This window comes from Nothobranchius furzeri, chromosome 1 (genome assembly GCF_043380555.1).
Source record: "Nothobranchius furzeri strain GRZ-AD chromosome 1, NfurGRZ-RIMD1, whole genome shotgun sequence".
In the NCBI taxonomy this organism is placed as follows: domain Eukaryota; kingdom Metazoa; phylum Chordata; class Actinopteri; order Cyprinodontiformes; family Nothobranchiidae; genus Nothobranchius; species Nothobranchius furzeri.
In genome coordinates, this window is record NC_091741.1 from 35741783 (window position 1) to 35758043 (window position 16261).

A 16261-nucleotide genomic window follows, 5' to 3' on the forward strand; every position below is an offset into this window, starting at 1 on the left:
AGATAGAAAGGGGAAAGCTGCCTTTAATCCTGTAGATTATCTTGAAGTTATCAGCTTGAAGAAAGGAAGTTTGACTGAAAAGGTGAGTCGGTTTGGATCTTCCCCTGGAACAGTGTTTAACGAACGAGTGCAGTGGCCCAGGTGACCTTGAACGTAAGTTTAAAGAGCAAGTCACCCCCCAATCAACCTTTTTTTGCTGATAAACTGTATGACTCCAAAAACTGTCAGTGTTGTGCCATCGTCAGGTAAAACTCTACACTGAATTAGAATTTAATCATCGGACACCCCTATTGGCTAAGAGGTACACTGTGTCATTAGCTGGTAAATTATGACGTCACAATGCTGTTGTGAGCCTGTTTGCGTGTGTTTGTGAGTGACTCCGCCCTCTCGGTTTGCCGGGCAACAGCATTTGGTGAATTTTTCAAATACGAAGTGGGAGGTGGAGTAAGTGTCTTGTAGGGGGTGACTTGCACTTTAAGTTGGGGCAGCAATAGCTAAGGAGGTAGGGTGAGTTGTCCCGCAGTTGGAAGGTTGTCGGTTGAATCCCGGCTCCTTTCTGGGAATTCTATTGTTATGTCCTTGACCTTTGACCTAAAGCTTCCACTCTTATAGTCTGCAGCTTCTGTCACTGTGTTGCACTTTTTTCTTGATGCGTCGAGGGTTTTTGCATTCAGCTGAACCTCCCAGGCCACCGTAAACAGCAAAAGTCTTTTGCTGTTAATAAAAAAATAAAACATAATTTTCAGTTCCTTTAAAATTCATTTTTCTTCCCAGACACCCGACAGATTTAATTTTTGTTTCCTGAACTGAAGCTGTTAAAAACATCCACCGCAGCAGAGACGAAATGATGCAAAGGGGACGTTTGAGACCAGGTTGCTAGGCAACAGAATCAGGCAGCAGCTTTTCCGGACGACTCAATAGAAAGTGTCAAGGAAAAAAAAGCCATCAGCTACAAAGAGACGCTGCGGTTTGTCTGAATGAGATTCAACGCTTTTATGAAAATCAAGCTTGTTGATGTTAAACAGAAATCTGCTGCAGGCTCCACTAACCGTCTTCGCTGGAGCCCAATCCGATTTTCGTAGCCTCCATGAATGGCTGATGGCTTTATCGTGTCAAATAAATAAACATTATTTATCCAGTAAAGCAGCTGGGCCCTTCTGCCCCATTAAAACAAGATTGTTGTTCCTTTTGCTGATTGAAAAGTTTCCCAACTGTGGATCATTTCTGTGTAAAAACAAAAACTGAATGTTTGGCTCATGCAGAGATCTAGTCTTACCTGCTTTAATGCAACATTTAAAGAATGTCTAAAGTGCTTTGGGCATAAAATGGTTTAGAATAAACAAATTAGCAAGAATCTTACCAGAAAACTGCTGGAGAGAAAGCTCCACCATTCAATCACAGGCTGCACTAAACTACCCTGAGGGCCTTAAATGGCCCCGGGGCCACACTTTGGACGTATTTGGTTCAGAGTTGTGTGCCGAGGTACTTCTTTGAACTGACACTTTTGACCACATGATTGAACTTTTACCTGCATTCCTTAAAGTAAACCAGTGAAGCTGCAGATCGCCAAACGACCACCATCAGCTGTGCTTTCCTGTTGCCACGGATACACAAAGTGCTGCATCATGCATCCATCTCAGGGGAAAACCATAAATCCTAATGGTGCAGTTCTGCTGAGGGAAGTTCTCACCATTTGAAGGCTTCTGGTGCAAAATAATCCATCTAAAAACAGCTTAAAGAGCAAGTCACCCCAAATCAACATTTTTTTTTGCTGATAAATTATATAAATGAGTGTCCGATCGTACTGTAGACACATGCAGTCAAGTATTTGGCACTTTAGTGCATCTTAGTTCAAATTTAAATATTCTATGTTGTGCCCTCCTCAGGTACAAACCCTGCACTGCATTCGAGTTTAAATCTGCCATTGCTAATGGCTAACAAGTACCATATGATGTCACAATTGTCATGAGTCGGGGTGAGTACTCCTCTCAAACATTCCAGCTTTGAGGAGAGGAAGGCTTCCAGCTGTGGCAGATCAGCGGTACCAGCCACTTAAGGAGTGGGAGAACACACCTCGACGCGGGAGGATTACTACAACGAGGCAGTTTTCCAGCCTTCCAGTGATCTAGTGTTTTTGTGACTCTTGTGACTTTTGGGATTTATTGATTTTTGTAATTTTGTGTTGCTCTCGACTGCCTCAGGATTTTGGATCTTCACTGGTGCAGAAACATCTCTGGATTCTGCTGCTCACCTGGATACTCATCTTCGACATAAACCTTCCGGACTCAGCGCTCTGGTGTTCTCCTCCATCCGCTCTGCTCACCTGCTCTCCACACGCCCCCTCTCCTGGACCTACTCACCTGGACACACCCCGACTCTAGATCTGCCCTTCCCTACACCTCCACCTACCAAATTCCCTGTAAGTCTTTTCTCTGCACCTAACCAGTTAAGACTTACCCCAAAATTCCACTACCTTCGCTCCGCTCCGGCACGAACTCCGCAGCAAAAATGGTCCCGTTGTAGTCAATCAGAGCTGTTCCACCACTGTGGCCGCCGTTCCGCCATCCGGCAAAAATAGGATCGATTCTATTTTTGCCGGACGCCGGAGCACCTCCGCAGTAAATGGAAAGAAATCACAACGGCCCAACAGGAAAAGGAGCAAGCACAACTTCCGTTTTTCACAATAAATCGATAAACAAAAGGCGTTTTTTGTTTCATATGCACAGGTTTAACAACTTTTAACAACTATCAATGGCGGCTGAAGTTTAAATGCACAAAAGTAAGCCATAAATACAGTTTCCACTATCAAAGTAGTCACACTTTGTTGATCCAAACACTGCTGATCTCTCAACACAAATGATGGGCAGATTAAACAGTTCACACCGATGCTTCTCCCACACAACGGGTGTTTGGATCTAACTTCCGCGTTTATTGCTCGGACCGTATCGCAAGATCTCGAAAATCCCACGCATGCTTGTTTGCCCCCCTCAGGTCTCCGCACCGGAGCGGAGCCGTTGTAGAGCGGGTACCAGTAAAAATTGAGTTCGGAAGCGAGCGGCTGCGGAAGGCGGGGGCGGACCGCAGCGGAGGTAGTGGAATTTTGAGGTTACCTCTCAGGATTCACTTTTATCTGCTCTCCCCCCTCCTCAGACGCTGCGCTCCGTTCTCCCAACCACCGCTGGAATTTCCAGTGCGCCTTATGTTCTCGTTGTATAAATAAACTTTCATCTTTTTGTTTAAAACCCGTGAGTTGTGTTATTCTGCATGTCCTGGGTTAAGCGCCTTCCCCAGACAGTGACAACAATGTCACTGTGAGCCTGTATTTGTGTGTGTTGGTTAGTGGCTCCGCCCTCTCGGTACGCCAGGCAACAGCATTTGTTGCATTTTTGAAACGGGAAGTGGGAGTAGAGTAATACTCTGGTAGGGGGTGACTTGCTCTTTAAATGCTCTAAATGCCGCACTAAATTATTTTTATAAAGTTTTTCTAATACATTTCAAAACCTGTAATGAATATTTAGCTCAATGTACTCAAAACTCTTAATTTATGTTTGATTATTTGAGGAAATCATTTTGCTCTCATCTGTAAGTTTACATGAATTCCCTATTCTGTGTGTGAATCTGGAAACGACATTACGAAATGCAAAAACAACTCTTCCAAAGGGAAAAACTAGATAAAAATCGATAGAAATTTATTTTCTTACCAAACATTTCTGCACAACAATTGCATAGATGGACACAAAATAGCTTTTTAAGGACTGTAAGAAAGAAAATGAAAACGCATGCTGCTGTGTTCAAAACTCACATTATTGTTTGATTCACTGGAAAACGATTTTATGCTGAAATCCAAATTACTCTGTAAAAAATATGAAGAGTGATAAATATTGCAAATATATTACTTCTTGGTTTGTTAAATACTTTCAGAATATATTTTAAAGAACCAATAAGACAGAAATAAAACTCCTTAGTTGATGTGAACCATGATGGGAAATAAACAAATGTTTAAAGTTAAAATATGTTTTTTATGCAAGAGAAAAGCACAAAGATCCGGTCCGGTGTTGGATTTGCTGAAGTTGGCAGCAGGGAGTCGCGGAAGTCCGCCGAAGATCCGCAAACGCGTCTCATTCAGATGTGCTTTTCAGATTTAACAGATCCAAAGACTTCATGAAGTTTGGAGATCCGTTTTTTCCTGGTTGTTCACACCGGCGTTCCTCCTGATCTCAGTTGGCGAACTGTTTGTAAAAGGCCACTTTAACTCGCTCGATCTGGTGGCACAGCTTGATGGCGGGCCCGAGCTTCAGGTCCATGCACTCCTGGACTGTAGGCAGAGTCAGCAGCAGCAGGGCCTGGCCGTCGATGTCCTGCACAGAATACCCAAACACCGCCTCATGAGCCGATTCTGTCTGCAGCACTGATGGACTCAGCCCAAGTCCTAGTGGACAATACTAGGGATGAGCGAGTACACCACTATCTGTATCTGTTCAACCAACTAAAGTATCTGTATCTGTACTCGGAATGGGCGTGGCATAACCCGCAAGTGGGCGTGGTTTAACCAGAGGTGGGTGTGGTTTACATCAATATCACAAAAGTAAAGAAACTATTACAGAACAAGTTTTTCAGTAAAACCAGAACATTAATATTTAAGTGCATGAATTAATACTTCTGAACTCATGCAGTAGGAACTAGGAAATATGAAATGCTAGAACCAGACACAACTTTATATATATTTTTTTATTTTAATTTGATTAAACAGATTTTTTCTTAACGTTCTTGGCATTTTCCCAAACAAAGTTAAACAAAACTGTTGATTAAGGTGTGTGTGTCTGAGAGAGCTAGAGAGGGAGAGAGGGAGATAAAAAAAACTCAACCGGAGCGGAGGTGGTGACTGATGCAGCACGTCAGCTCTGTCTTGTCAAATGCACCACGTACGTTACGAAAAAAGTAACTTTAAATATTCAACTGAAAAAGAGGCGAGCTGAAGAAAACCTAGGGAAAACTGAAGAAACGTGAGCAACAGTGAAGCAAGCACAGCGAGATCCGTTACTGTCTGTGTGTGTGCGTGGATGAGCCGGACGGACTGCGCTCCTGGCCGGCTGCAGAGTTTTGTGTGTAGGGAGGGGCGGGCGCTCTATGTGACTGGCCAAACACAGAGCGTGAAGACAGTCAGTTACCCAATGAGGATTTTCCTTCAGCACGATTACAGCTATTTACGAGTTTTACTCGTTTCATGCTCGTATTCGTCAAAAATGCTTTATCCGTACCGGATACTCGTCTGAAACGAGTATCCGGCTCATCCCTAGAAAATATGCGTTCCCTCTTTTTATTTTTTATTTTCTTTTTAAAGCTATTTTCCCCAAAAAACTTCAGAAAAAGTACCTTTGAATGAGAAAAATAATGTTTTTAAAATGTTGATCTTTTAGGGACAGCCGCAGCTCGGGAGGTAGAGCCTCTCCTCCAATCGACAAAGCGATAATCGCGGGTCTCTCTCCTACTAAGAGAAACGCGAAAAACGTGCGTGTGAAATTTTGCGCTCGTGCACGTGTCGTGCACAGGCGACCCAGCGACGCAATCCCAGAAAGTTGAAATATCTTCAACTTTTCATCGCTGTCGCTCGGACGAGGACCAATCAACGGAGGTTTCATTGACTGACCAATGAGCAGACAGGATGCTCCGTGCATCTCCGAGCAAACATGGAGGAGAAGTTGATGCTGTGACGGATTTCCCAGAACCGTACAATATCTCTACCAAAGAATATAGAGGTATTCACAAAGAGGCCGCGGCGTGGGAAATTGTTGGTGCCAGAATGAACACATCAGGTAAGAGTACTTTACAAAACGTTTTTGTAAGTTTACCTAGTGCAATAGCAAACCTAACGAAAAACGTTTATGTGTTTAACTTGGCGATTCGGTTTCGCCATGGAACAGAACGCGTCGACGGCTTTGCTGCTGCTGCGGGTCGCCTCCCGTGTGTCGGGTAATAAAAGCGACAGCGACGAATTTCTCTGATCGCGGTCGTTTGTCGCCTCCCGTGTATCGAGCCCATGAGAAGCGCTATACAGTACAAATACCACTAAATGGTAAAGAGTGTATTTGATATAGCGCCTTCTAGAGTCCTGGAACCCCCCAAGGCGCTTTACAACACAATCAGTCATTCACACATATCAAACAAAGTAGAGCAGCTATCTGAAGAAATGTGGGCTTGCCTCTGTTCCTTCTTTTGTTTTCTGCACAAAATAATTGAATAATGGAAAATGTCACTTTTCATGTCTGTTGACCATCAATCAATCTAACTTTATTTATAAACACTGCAACTCCAAGTGCTTTACGGGTTAAAATGACCCTACATAACCCTCATTGCTGACGAATTGTAGCCAGAAGTTTCATCTGCATGATTAAAATAAAGTTATTAGACCCGTAAAACCAGATTTACTTTACGGGAAACCGATTTGTTGGTCACAACAAAAAATAAACATTTTATTTCTAGTGAGTTTTGTCTCAATCCTCAATCATTAAACGTTTTACTTTTGTTGGAAAGTTCATTAAAGAAGGAAATGTTAAAAAACAGCTGCTTTAACGCGTCGTTCAAGTATGCCACCTGTGTGTGTGTGTGTGTGTGTGTGTGTGCACCTGCTCCCTGAAGACGGTGGCCAGCGATGCACAGTCAGTGGAGGTAATAAACTGGACGACTTCGTCCACGCTCCACCCCAGAGGGTTTCTGTCCAAAACCAGCTGACTTTCATCCTCCTCAGCCTGAACAAACACATTTATTAAAAGCTGTTGGTTGTAAATGATTAATATTAGTTATAACAAACCATTTTAGATTAATTCCTTACAGAATAAATCAAAATGAAGCTAAATTTAAAAAAAAAACTCATGTTTCTCAGGTTGTGAATTTGTTTAAATCACAAAATTAACTTTATAGGATCAAATCAAAACAAAATCTATCATTTATTATTGATTGTTGGAATTTTTAATAGAAACTGGGCATTCTCTTTACCTTCACATCTTCTTCTTTAGGCGTTTGGTTCTTGTTGTTCTGGTGGGAAGCCGACAGCGAGCGGGTGGACCGCCTGCGGCCCTCCGAGGCCTCCTGGCTGCCCGTGGAGTTCCCCACACTGAAGGCTCTGCGGAGCGCAGCGGCTCGGCGAGGCCGGCTGCTGCTGCTGCTGCTGGTCACCTCCACCGACGAGGCGTCCGTGTGGTCGTCGCAGGGCTCCGAGCTGGTGCCCTCGCTGCCCGACTGTAGCGCCACCTCTTCACCGTCCGCTCCCTCGTCGCTGTCCTGCAGGAAGCAGCTCGATCCATCAGCGGCACATTTATTACCATTAAATATTTAATACATTCGAGGGAAACATTTACAAAATGCTTGATTATTTAATTCGCCATCTGCAGGGAAATAAATCAAAAATAATTAGAGTATTTCATCGTTTTCAGCCCTTCTGCTGCTGTTTTTAATAATAGTTTATGTACTCGGGACTTCTGATGGAACGAAAGGCTGAAACTGAAGGTTATTGCTTTAAAAACAAAACATTAAAGACAAATTCTGCCTAATTATCTTTTTCCATAGAGAAGCAATAGTAGGGATGCACCGATCTGCATTTGATCGTAATCGGCCGATAGCGCCCCTATCGGTTTTGATCGGAGTTTTCAAAATAGATCAAAGCAGACCGATCAGGTAGGGTTGTCACGGTAACCAGTGTAGCGGTAAACCCCGGTAAAAAAACCGCGATAATACCGAAAACCGTGGTAATTTTGGTCACAATAACGTGAGGTTAAATTTTCACACCGTGACAACCCTAATACAGACCATTTTAGATTAGGTTACATTTCCTTTATTCCCAGATTATGTAGTTTGTAGCACTCATTATAATGTTGTAGAAAATTTCTGGCCAATCCGCGTGATCGGTATCGGTGATCAGCATTCTTTGATATCGGTATCGGTGATCAGCATTCTTTGATATCGGTATCGGTGATCGGCAGCAAAAAACCTGATCGGTGCATCCCTACAAAATAGTGGTGAACATTTCAGCCTGCGGATGAATATATTTTGTATTTTCTTCTTTGAATAAACTCAGTTTAGAATAATCATTCAGAAAGAGGTAAACAATGAATGTTTTAATTCTTTAATAATTACAAAAATTAAAATTAAACAAATATAAAACATATCCAAAACCGTCCTTTTTGGGGACGGAGTCTGATTGATTGCATGTGATAAAACTTCAGAATAAACGTGTTTAATGCAGAAACAACCCCCCCCCCCCCCCCCCCCCCCCGATAAACCTTTGCAGGACAACTGGAGGAAAGCAACACAAACACACTGTGTGTAGTAAACACACAGTCAGCAAGATGTGCAGCTATTTTTACTTAAATCCATCTGCTCCGGCGCTTTTATCTGCATGTTCTGCATAAAAGCCAAGCTGTCGACTCCAAGCTTCCTCAGAAGCCTTTTCTATTTCTGAGCTTGAGTGTGTTACACTCACACACCCGGCCGTGGCCCACGGAGAGCCTGTTACAGGAGCAGCAGGACACCTGATACTGGAGATGTGTCATCTAACCTGCGGAGAGCCTGCAGGCGTGTAGTCAACAGCTGACGAGCGCCTTTTCTTCTGCACAAAGATGGCCTTCCTCTTCTTCCTGCGGCGCGTGGGCTTGGCCGGCTCACCCTCCGCTGTCTCCTCCCCGCCCGGCGGTTTGGACAGCTTCCTTTTCTTCCCGTAGTAATGGGCTGGATGTGAAAGGAAAGCACCCAAAACCGGAGTCAGCCACTGATCAGCGGCGATAACACGCAGCGAGGGATGGGTACCTTTGACATTTGAATCAATTCGGTACTAATTCCCGGTACCTAGGAATCGATACCGGTACTTAACGGTACCAATTTTAGATCATTTTGAGTGTTTAATATTTAAATTCTCTTTTATAATAAAATATATATTTTTCTCAATATATAACCATATTTGATAAATATCACGATAAATTACATACAACTGTTTGTATTTTAACATCGTCCTTGTAGTTTTATAAGCTGATAATTAAACTGAAGCAAACATCTTTACTGTGAACTAAATTTACTGTGTATCTTCATTCCTTTTGCCGTCTTTTTTCATTTGATTTTTCCTACTGGGAAGTTAGAATTTCCGAGGAGAAAGCGAACGCACCATTAGCTGATAACAATGGTAGCAATGGAAGCTAACATATCAAGCTAACGTTATCTTAAACAGTTTTTTTAGCTGCTGGAGCAGATTAAAACGATGATCCTCACACTTAGATCGTTGTCGCTGGTTTCATCTTCACCCAATCACCCGTCGCATTTAGTAAAGTGAAGCCAAACTTTAGAGCGCGTTCATGTACTTCTAGTCAGAAATTCGGAGTTCCGAGGAGAAAGCGAACGCACCATTAGCGAAACGGAAGCTAACATATCAAGCTAACGTTATCTTCAACATTTTATTTACCTACCGGAGCAGATTAAGATGAGGATGTCTCACTTAGATCGTTGTCGCTGGTTTCATCATCACCCAGTTACCCATCACATTTAGTGAAGTGGACCCAAGCTTTAGCGTGCGTTCTTTCTACCATGCTGCTCTGTTTACAACTCACTTGCAGGGACCGACGACATAACGCTCTTGCGCATGCGCAGCTGTCTAGGAACGTTCTCGTTATGAACAGGGCCAGATTAACACTTTGTTGTACCCTGGGCAACAATATTAAGGGGCCCCATCATCACGACCCGAGGATCACCATAATATGGTCACATAAAGAATATTTTACTGTAATATGCAGTAAATATACGCAATACTTGAATGCCTGACATCACGTAACCCGCTCAGGGTAACCTTTGACCCACCTTGTGTGGACTGACCAATGAGGAGAGGGTCTTAACTTGAGGCCCTCTCTTCATTGGTCAGTCTGCATGAGACTGACTCTCAACTGACGTTCAGTCATAGGCAGCGAAGCGTCTCTGTGCAGCGCAAAAGTCCGGGTGGACAGTTTGTTTAATACAGGGTGACCATATTTCCATTTCCAAAAAAGAGGACAGGGGATCTGTGGCTATGACGTCACACTATGGCAACGCCACATAAACCACGTTGGGACCCATTTTTTGTAAGAACTAAATTTATATCAGATTCTGCCAATAAAAGGGCTCTAAAACAATTCATATGTAAATATTTTGCATATTTATTGCAAAATCTCATTTTTCTGCTTTAGTGCTGCAACAAGGTTTTATTAATAATAAATTATTATACCTTTTGTTTTACTACAGCATCGGTACGCTTCCTGTGCACAGATTATTAAGGATGCTTGTTTCAGCTGTGAGATTAGACGATAGGATCAATGAAAAAATAAGTTGTCACACACTCCATGGAAACTTTCAGAGAATCCACAAATAGTGGCTTCAAATAGTTTTGTTACTTTTTTCAAGTTTATTAAATAAACAGATGAGACAGCATGTCTGATAATTTAGCTTTTCATCTGATAATATTAGAACATGTCAGTAATGTGTGAGGAGCTTTTATAAACACTGTATAACTAATACTACTGGAGAATTACACAGAGGCTTCTGGGGAGCCCAGTTATGGGGGGTGGGGGTGGTCATTTTGCTTTGGACCCCAAAATGTCTTGAAACAGCCCTGGGTGTGTGACTGAGTTATGAATGTGACCTGAATTGTATCAGATGTATAAATATTACATGTGTATAACTTATTGTTTTTACTGGTAAAAACGTGTAGTGGAGATAAATCTGCCTACATTTTACTTTTCAACACTTTTTGTTTTCTTGTTTTTATTGAACTATTTTCCTGTCCTGTCTGTCTCTCTTCTTCCTGCATCTCCTCTAAACTCTCCAGAAAAACTGCTGTCTGGATTCTTACTTTTTCACCTCATCAGTTACTTTTGAGCAGATCAAAGGGATCTCCTGACCGCAAAGCGGAGTGCGTGTTTCGATGCTGCATCAGTGAGGTGAAATCACCGCAGCACAGGTGATGAGCTCCGCAGTAGAGCGCTTCAGGCGCAAATAAGACAGAAAGTAGAGAACATGTGCAGACATGAACGATCGTGTGCTAATTATATTTTTTTGGTTGCGCCACTTTAAGAATGGACCGTGCGCTGGAAGCAGCAGCCTGGATCGCTGCGCAACAACGCAGCGCTGTGCCGCTCTCTGCTCAAAAGAGTCCATAAATGATGTAATATCGGTAGAAAACTTTTTTCCGGCTCCCCTGGATGTGTAGGATATCCAACTCCCCCATAATTCGATCCCTGCTCCTGGATGAAAAGCCGGACATTTTCATCAATACAAGAACCTCCAGTCCGGACGCCCCGGACAGAGAGTGAAAAATGGACATGTCCGGGGAAAACCGGACGTACGGTCACCCTAGTTTAATATAAAGCGGGAGATTGCAGATAGGCCTACAATATTTTGCTCGTGCCCTTGCTGCCCTGGGCCCTTTAGAGTTCGTGGGCCCTGGGCAATTGCCCAGTTGCCCATATGGTTAATCCGGCCTTGGTTATGAAGGACGGGTACCAAAACGAAGCACCGTTTGAAAAGACGTGAATCGGTGCTCTGTCGGTACTGTGGAATTCGGTCGGTACCTTAAAAAGTACCGAATTCGGTACCCATCCCTAGACACAGCCTTCCTCGTAGCTGTGAAGCAGGGAGGAGGGTTACTCACTGTATTTGGTTTTGGTTTGGACGGAGCAGTTCTCCGGGCACTTGTCGGTGACAAGGAGGGGGCTGAAGAGGTTCGGGCAGCACTGCAGCTTCACACACACCTTCCTGCAGAAGTCTGGGATCTGCTCCGCCAGGCGAACGATTCTGATGGTGGAGCGATACGTTTTCCCTTTATATCTGCGGGAAGGAGAGGAAGAAAAAAGGTTTTGTGTTGCTGAAGCTTCAAAAATGTCAAAAATGACCATTTCCTCCAACGTCACTCCTGTTCTTGAATCTCTACACTGGTTACCAGTAGAGGCCGACCGATATGGTCTCTTTAAGGCCAGTACAGATTTTTAAAGAATATTGTTGCCGATGGCCGATATCTAGAGCTGATTCTTAAGACCAATTACAGGTGCTGGCCAGTAAATTAGAATATCATCAAAAGGTTGAAAATATTTCAGTAATTCCATTCAAAACGTGAAACTTGTACATTATATTCATGCAATGCACACAGACCAATGTATTTCCGATGTTTATTACGTTTAATTTTGATATTTATAGGTGACAACCAATGAAAACATCAAATCTGGTATCTCAGAAAATTAGAATATTCCAAAGGCCAATGAAAAAATGTTTGTTTCTCTAATGTTGGCCAACTGAAAAGAATGAACATGAAAAGAATGTGCATGTATAGCACTCAATACTTAGTCGGGGCTCCTTTTGCCTCAATAACTGCAGTAATGCGGCGTGGCATGGACTCGATCAGTCTGTGGCACTGCTCAGGTGTTATGAGAGCCCAGGTTGCTCTGATAGTCGTCTTCAGCTCCTCTGCATTGTTGGGTCTAGCGTATTGCATCCTCCGCTTCACAATATCCCATAGATTTTCTATGGGGTTAAGGTCAGGCGAGTTTGCTGGCCAATCAAGGACAGGGATACCATGGTCCTTGAACCAGGTGCTGGTGGTTTTGGCACTGTGTGCAGGTGCCAAGTCCTGTTGAAAGGTGAAGTCTGCATCCCCATAAAGTTGGTCAGCAGCAGGAAGCATGAAGTGCTCTAAAACTTCCTGGTAGACGGCTGCATTGACCCTGGACCTCAGGAAACAGAGTGGGCCAACACCGGCAGATGACATGGCACCCCACACCATCACTGACGGTGGAAACTTTACACTGGACCTCATGCAACGTGGATTCTGTGCTTCTCCGCTCTTCCTCCAGACTCTGGGTCCTTGATTTCCAAAGGAAATGCAGAACTTGCTTTCATCAGAAAACATAACTTTGGACCACTCAGCATCAGTCCAGTCCTTTTTGTCCTTGGCCCAGGCGAGACGCTTCTTGCGCTGTTTCTTGTTCAAGAGTGGCTTGACACACGGAATGCGACACCTGAATCCCATGTCTTTCATGAGTCTCCTCGTGGTGGTTCTTGAAGCGCTGACTCCAGCTGCAGTCCACTCTTTGTGGATCTCCCCCACATTTTTGAATGGGTTTGTCGTCACAATTCTCTGCAGGGTGCGGTTATCCCTAGAGCTTGTACACTTTTTTCTACCACATTTTTTCCGTCCCTTCGCCTGTCTGTTAATGTGCTTGGACACAGAGCTCTGCGAACAGCCAGCTTCCTTAGCAATCACCTTTTGTGTCTTGCCCTCCTTGTGCAAGGTGTCAATGATTGTCTTTTGGACAGCTGTTAAGTCAGAAGTCTTCCCCATGATTGTGGTGCCTTCAAAACAAGACTGAGGGACCTTTTAAAGGCCTTTGCAGGTGTTTTGAGTAAATCAGCTGATTAGAGTGGCAGCAGGTGTCTTCTATATTCAGCCTTTTCAGAATATTCTAATTTTTTGAGATACCAAATTTGGAGTTTTCATTAGTTGTCACTTATGAATATCAAATTTAAATGTAATGAACATTGGAAATACATTGGTCTGTGTGCATTGCATGAATATAATGTACAAGTTTCACGTTTTGAATGGAATTACTGAAATATTTTCAACCTTTTGATGATATTCTAATTTACTGGCCAGCACCTGTATATATATATATATATATATATATATATGTATATATATATATATATATATATATATATATATATATATATATATATATATATATATATATATATATATATCAGGAGAGGAGTAAATAGCCTCTCTGGGAGGCAGACGCCTCACATAATTAAAATAACTCCTGCAGGCCGCTGGGAAAACATCCCTGCATGAATGTGATCAGTGTGTTCTGCAGGTCACCGCAGGTGCCTCACCTCTGACTGGCTGCTTCTTTTTTAGTCAGATAAAAAGTGAAGAAGGTCACTTTTTCATTAGAAAGCATGCAGCTCTCAGCTGTGCAGCAATTTAAATTTGAGCTGCCAGCAGTGGCGGAAAAAGCAGACAACCAACCGCAGCTGCATCAAAAATAAGTCAGAAAAACTGCTGTGAGATGGAACGGTGAGGGAGAGGTGTGCTGCTGGTGATTTATTCAGACTGAGTTTCAGATAATAAGCTTAGAAACGACCAGAAATGGTGAAAAGGGGAGAAGATGTGCACATTGTCTTACTTTGCTTTGAGGGTCTCCTCTTGGCTGTCCCAGCTCTGATCCTCCAGCTCCTGCAGCTCCTTCAGGACTCGACCGGGCTTGTAGGCGGCATTGATCAGCATGCTGAGCAGCTAGAGGCAGAAGCAGAACAGAAACAAGGAAAATAGATGTTTAGAGTCAGGAAAATGGAGGTTTGTGCTCAAAGATGAAGGAGAGACAGGTCTGAGAACTGTGGACAAAGTTGCAGCAGAAAGTGTGTGTGTGTGTGTGTGTGTGTGTGTGTGTGAACAGGTTTGACTGACAGCTCCTCACATTAGAATGAAGAGCGCTACTGAGAAACTGCAGGTGGTTAACAAGACCTCTTTGTCTCACCCGCCGTCTTTCACCTCCTCCCTCTTTTCGTCAACCCTCCTCTCCTTTTAAAAGTGTGTAACATTTTGATTATCATCCCCCCCCCCACCCCCCCAGTCTGACATCAGCCCACCTCTTTGAGGACCAGCGAGCACTTGCCGGGTCCAACAGCCTGTGGCAGCTCGGCAATGCGTCCCTTGTTGAGGTACGGGCCTGAGAAACAACGATGGTTGACAAAAATCTTGGAACAACAGTATCTTCCGTTAGCTGAACCTGGAATAGAGGGAAAACAGGAAACATCAATATTAACCAGCTAATATAAAACCATTGGCCACATCCTTTCAAAATACACACAAAAAAATAAATATGGAAGTGAGTTCAGCATTTTATCAACTCATTTTGTCGCTTAAATGTGTTCTGGACATAAAAATGTACGGAAGTACAACTGTGTCACCAGATTATGCATTTAGTTTAATATGTTTTGTAGCATCATGAATGTCCTGTTTTTGACCTAAAGGTCATGATCTGCTGCGTCTGCTCGAGCAGAGACGTCAAGTCTCTGACAGGCTAATCTACATGAGATAGTGGCCAAGGTCTTTCATGCACTCTGCTCATCTGAACTGCTTCACCTCTGTTACAGCTCAAGACGAAGACGAAGAACTATTTTGATAAACACATAATCAACAACTTTGTTATTACCAATAATAATGTGAGCCCAGTGTTCAATCAATCTGTGAAATGACAATGTTATTACTTGATATTATAATCCTGTGATCAGTAGTATTTTACAAGTTATTATAATCCTGGACATTTGCACTAGACACTGATGACACGTAATGCTAAAGTCACACGACACATTTCCTTTTGTCTGATCCAATCAGAACCTTCGTTTCTGGCTGGGCGGGGTTATCTGAGGTGTTTGTATAAACCCTCTTCTGCATGTCGAATTCTGATTCGCCAGTAAACCAAAATATGACAATTATAAAAACTCTCCCACGCCACCTTTTCTTTAGTTCAAGCGTTCTAGAGAAGTCTCGGACCGGCCGTCCGGACTTCCTCTTCAGCCATAAAGAACCTCGACAAGCCGGATAAAATCTGTTGCAAGTTACACCTGACCACAACGGCTCCTTCAGAATAAAAGCTGAACCTCACGACCCCTTCAGGGTCTCGGAGACGCCACCGCTCACAGAGGTGAGTGAGTAGAGCTTCACACACAGATCTGGCGGGAAGAGTCTTGTGGTGCGGCTAAAGTGTTGCTGGTGTGATTTTTGTGTTGGTGCTGCTTGAGGACACGATGCAGCTGCTCTAGATGAATCTAAAGTTTCATCAGACCTGAGAACTGATGTTTTAATCAACCGTATTTCTGCTTTAGGAAAAGTAATTAATCATTCAAAGCCGGAGCAAACGTAGGAGGATTTTGGTAAACAATCTTGTGTTCATCCAAAAGTGAACGCGTTATTTTGTTATTTATAGCTAAAGAGGCCCTGCTCTCCTCATGCGTCTGTGTGACGTGCACCAAACAGGTACAGTTAAAGTCAAACTGGGCCATGAGTGCATCTAAGTCATGTGACCACCCCCCCGGTTAGAAGGTTGACCTTCCGCCCTGCCACCGGCGCCTGGAACTTAAATGATGTCGTGAATATGCATGAACAAGTGGGCGTTTGGAAAAGAGGACAAGAGTCCCGCGCAGACAGCAGCTTACATGGAACACGCGTGTTGTTTGCAGACTGAAACTAAACACTTTG

The 16261-nt window shown here is 43.3% G+C and overlaps 1 protein-coding gene across 1 annotated transcript in view; it reads right to left on the reverse strand.

The window, feature by feature from the left end:
• Positions 1-4066: 4066 nt before the first annotated feature.
• The window catches only part of sfmbt2 (Scm like with four mbt domains 2), a gene marked incomplete in the record, with an annotated part of 82618 nt that continues 70423 nt past the window's right edge, over positions 4067-16261 (reverse strand). The window contains 7 exon segments of the mRNA XM_070544142.1: positions 4067-4358; positions 6624-6746; positions 6994-7278; positions 8552-8721; positions 11660-11835; positions 14187-14296; positions 14650-14789. Coding sequence (XP_070400243.1) covers positions 4218-4358; positions 6624-6746; positions 6994-7278; positions 8552-8721; positions 11660-11835; positions 14187-14296; positions 14650-14789 — 1145 coding nt within the window.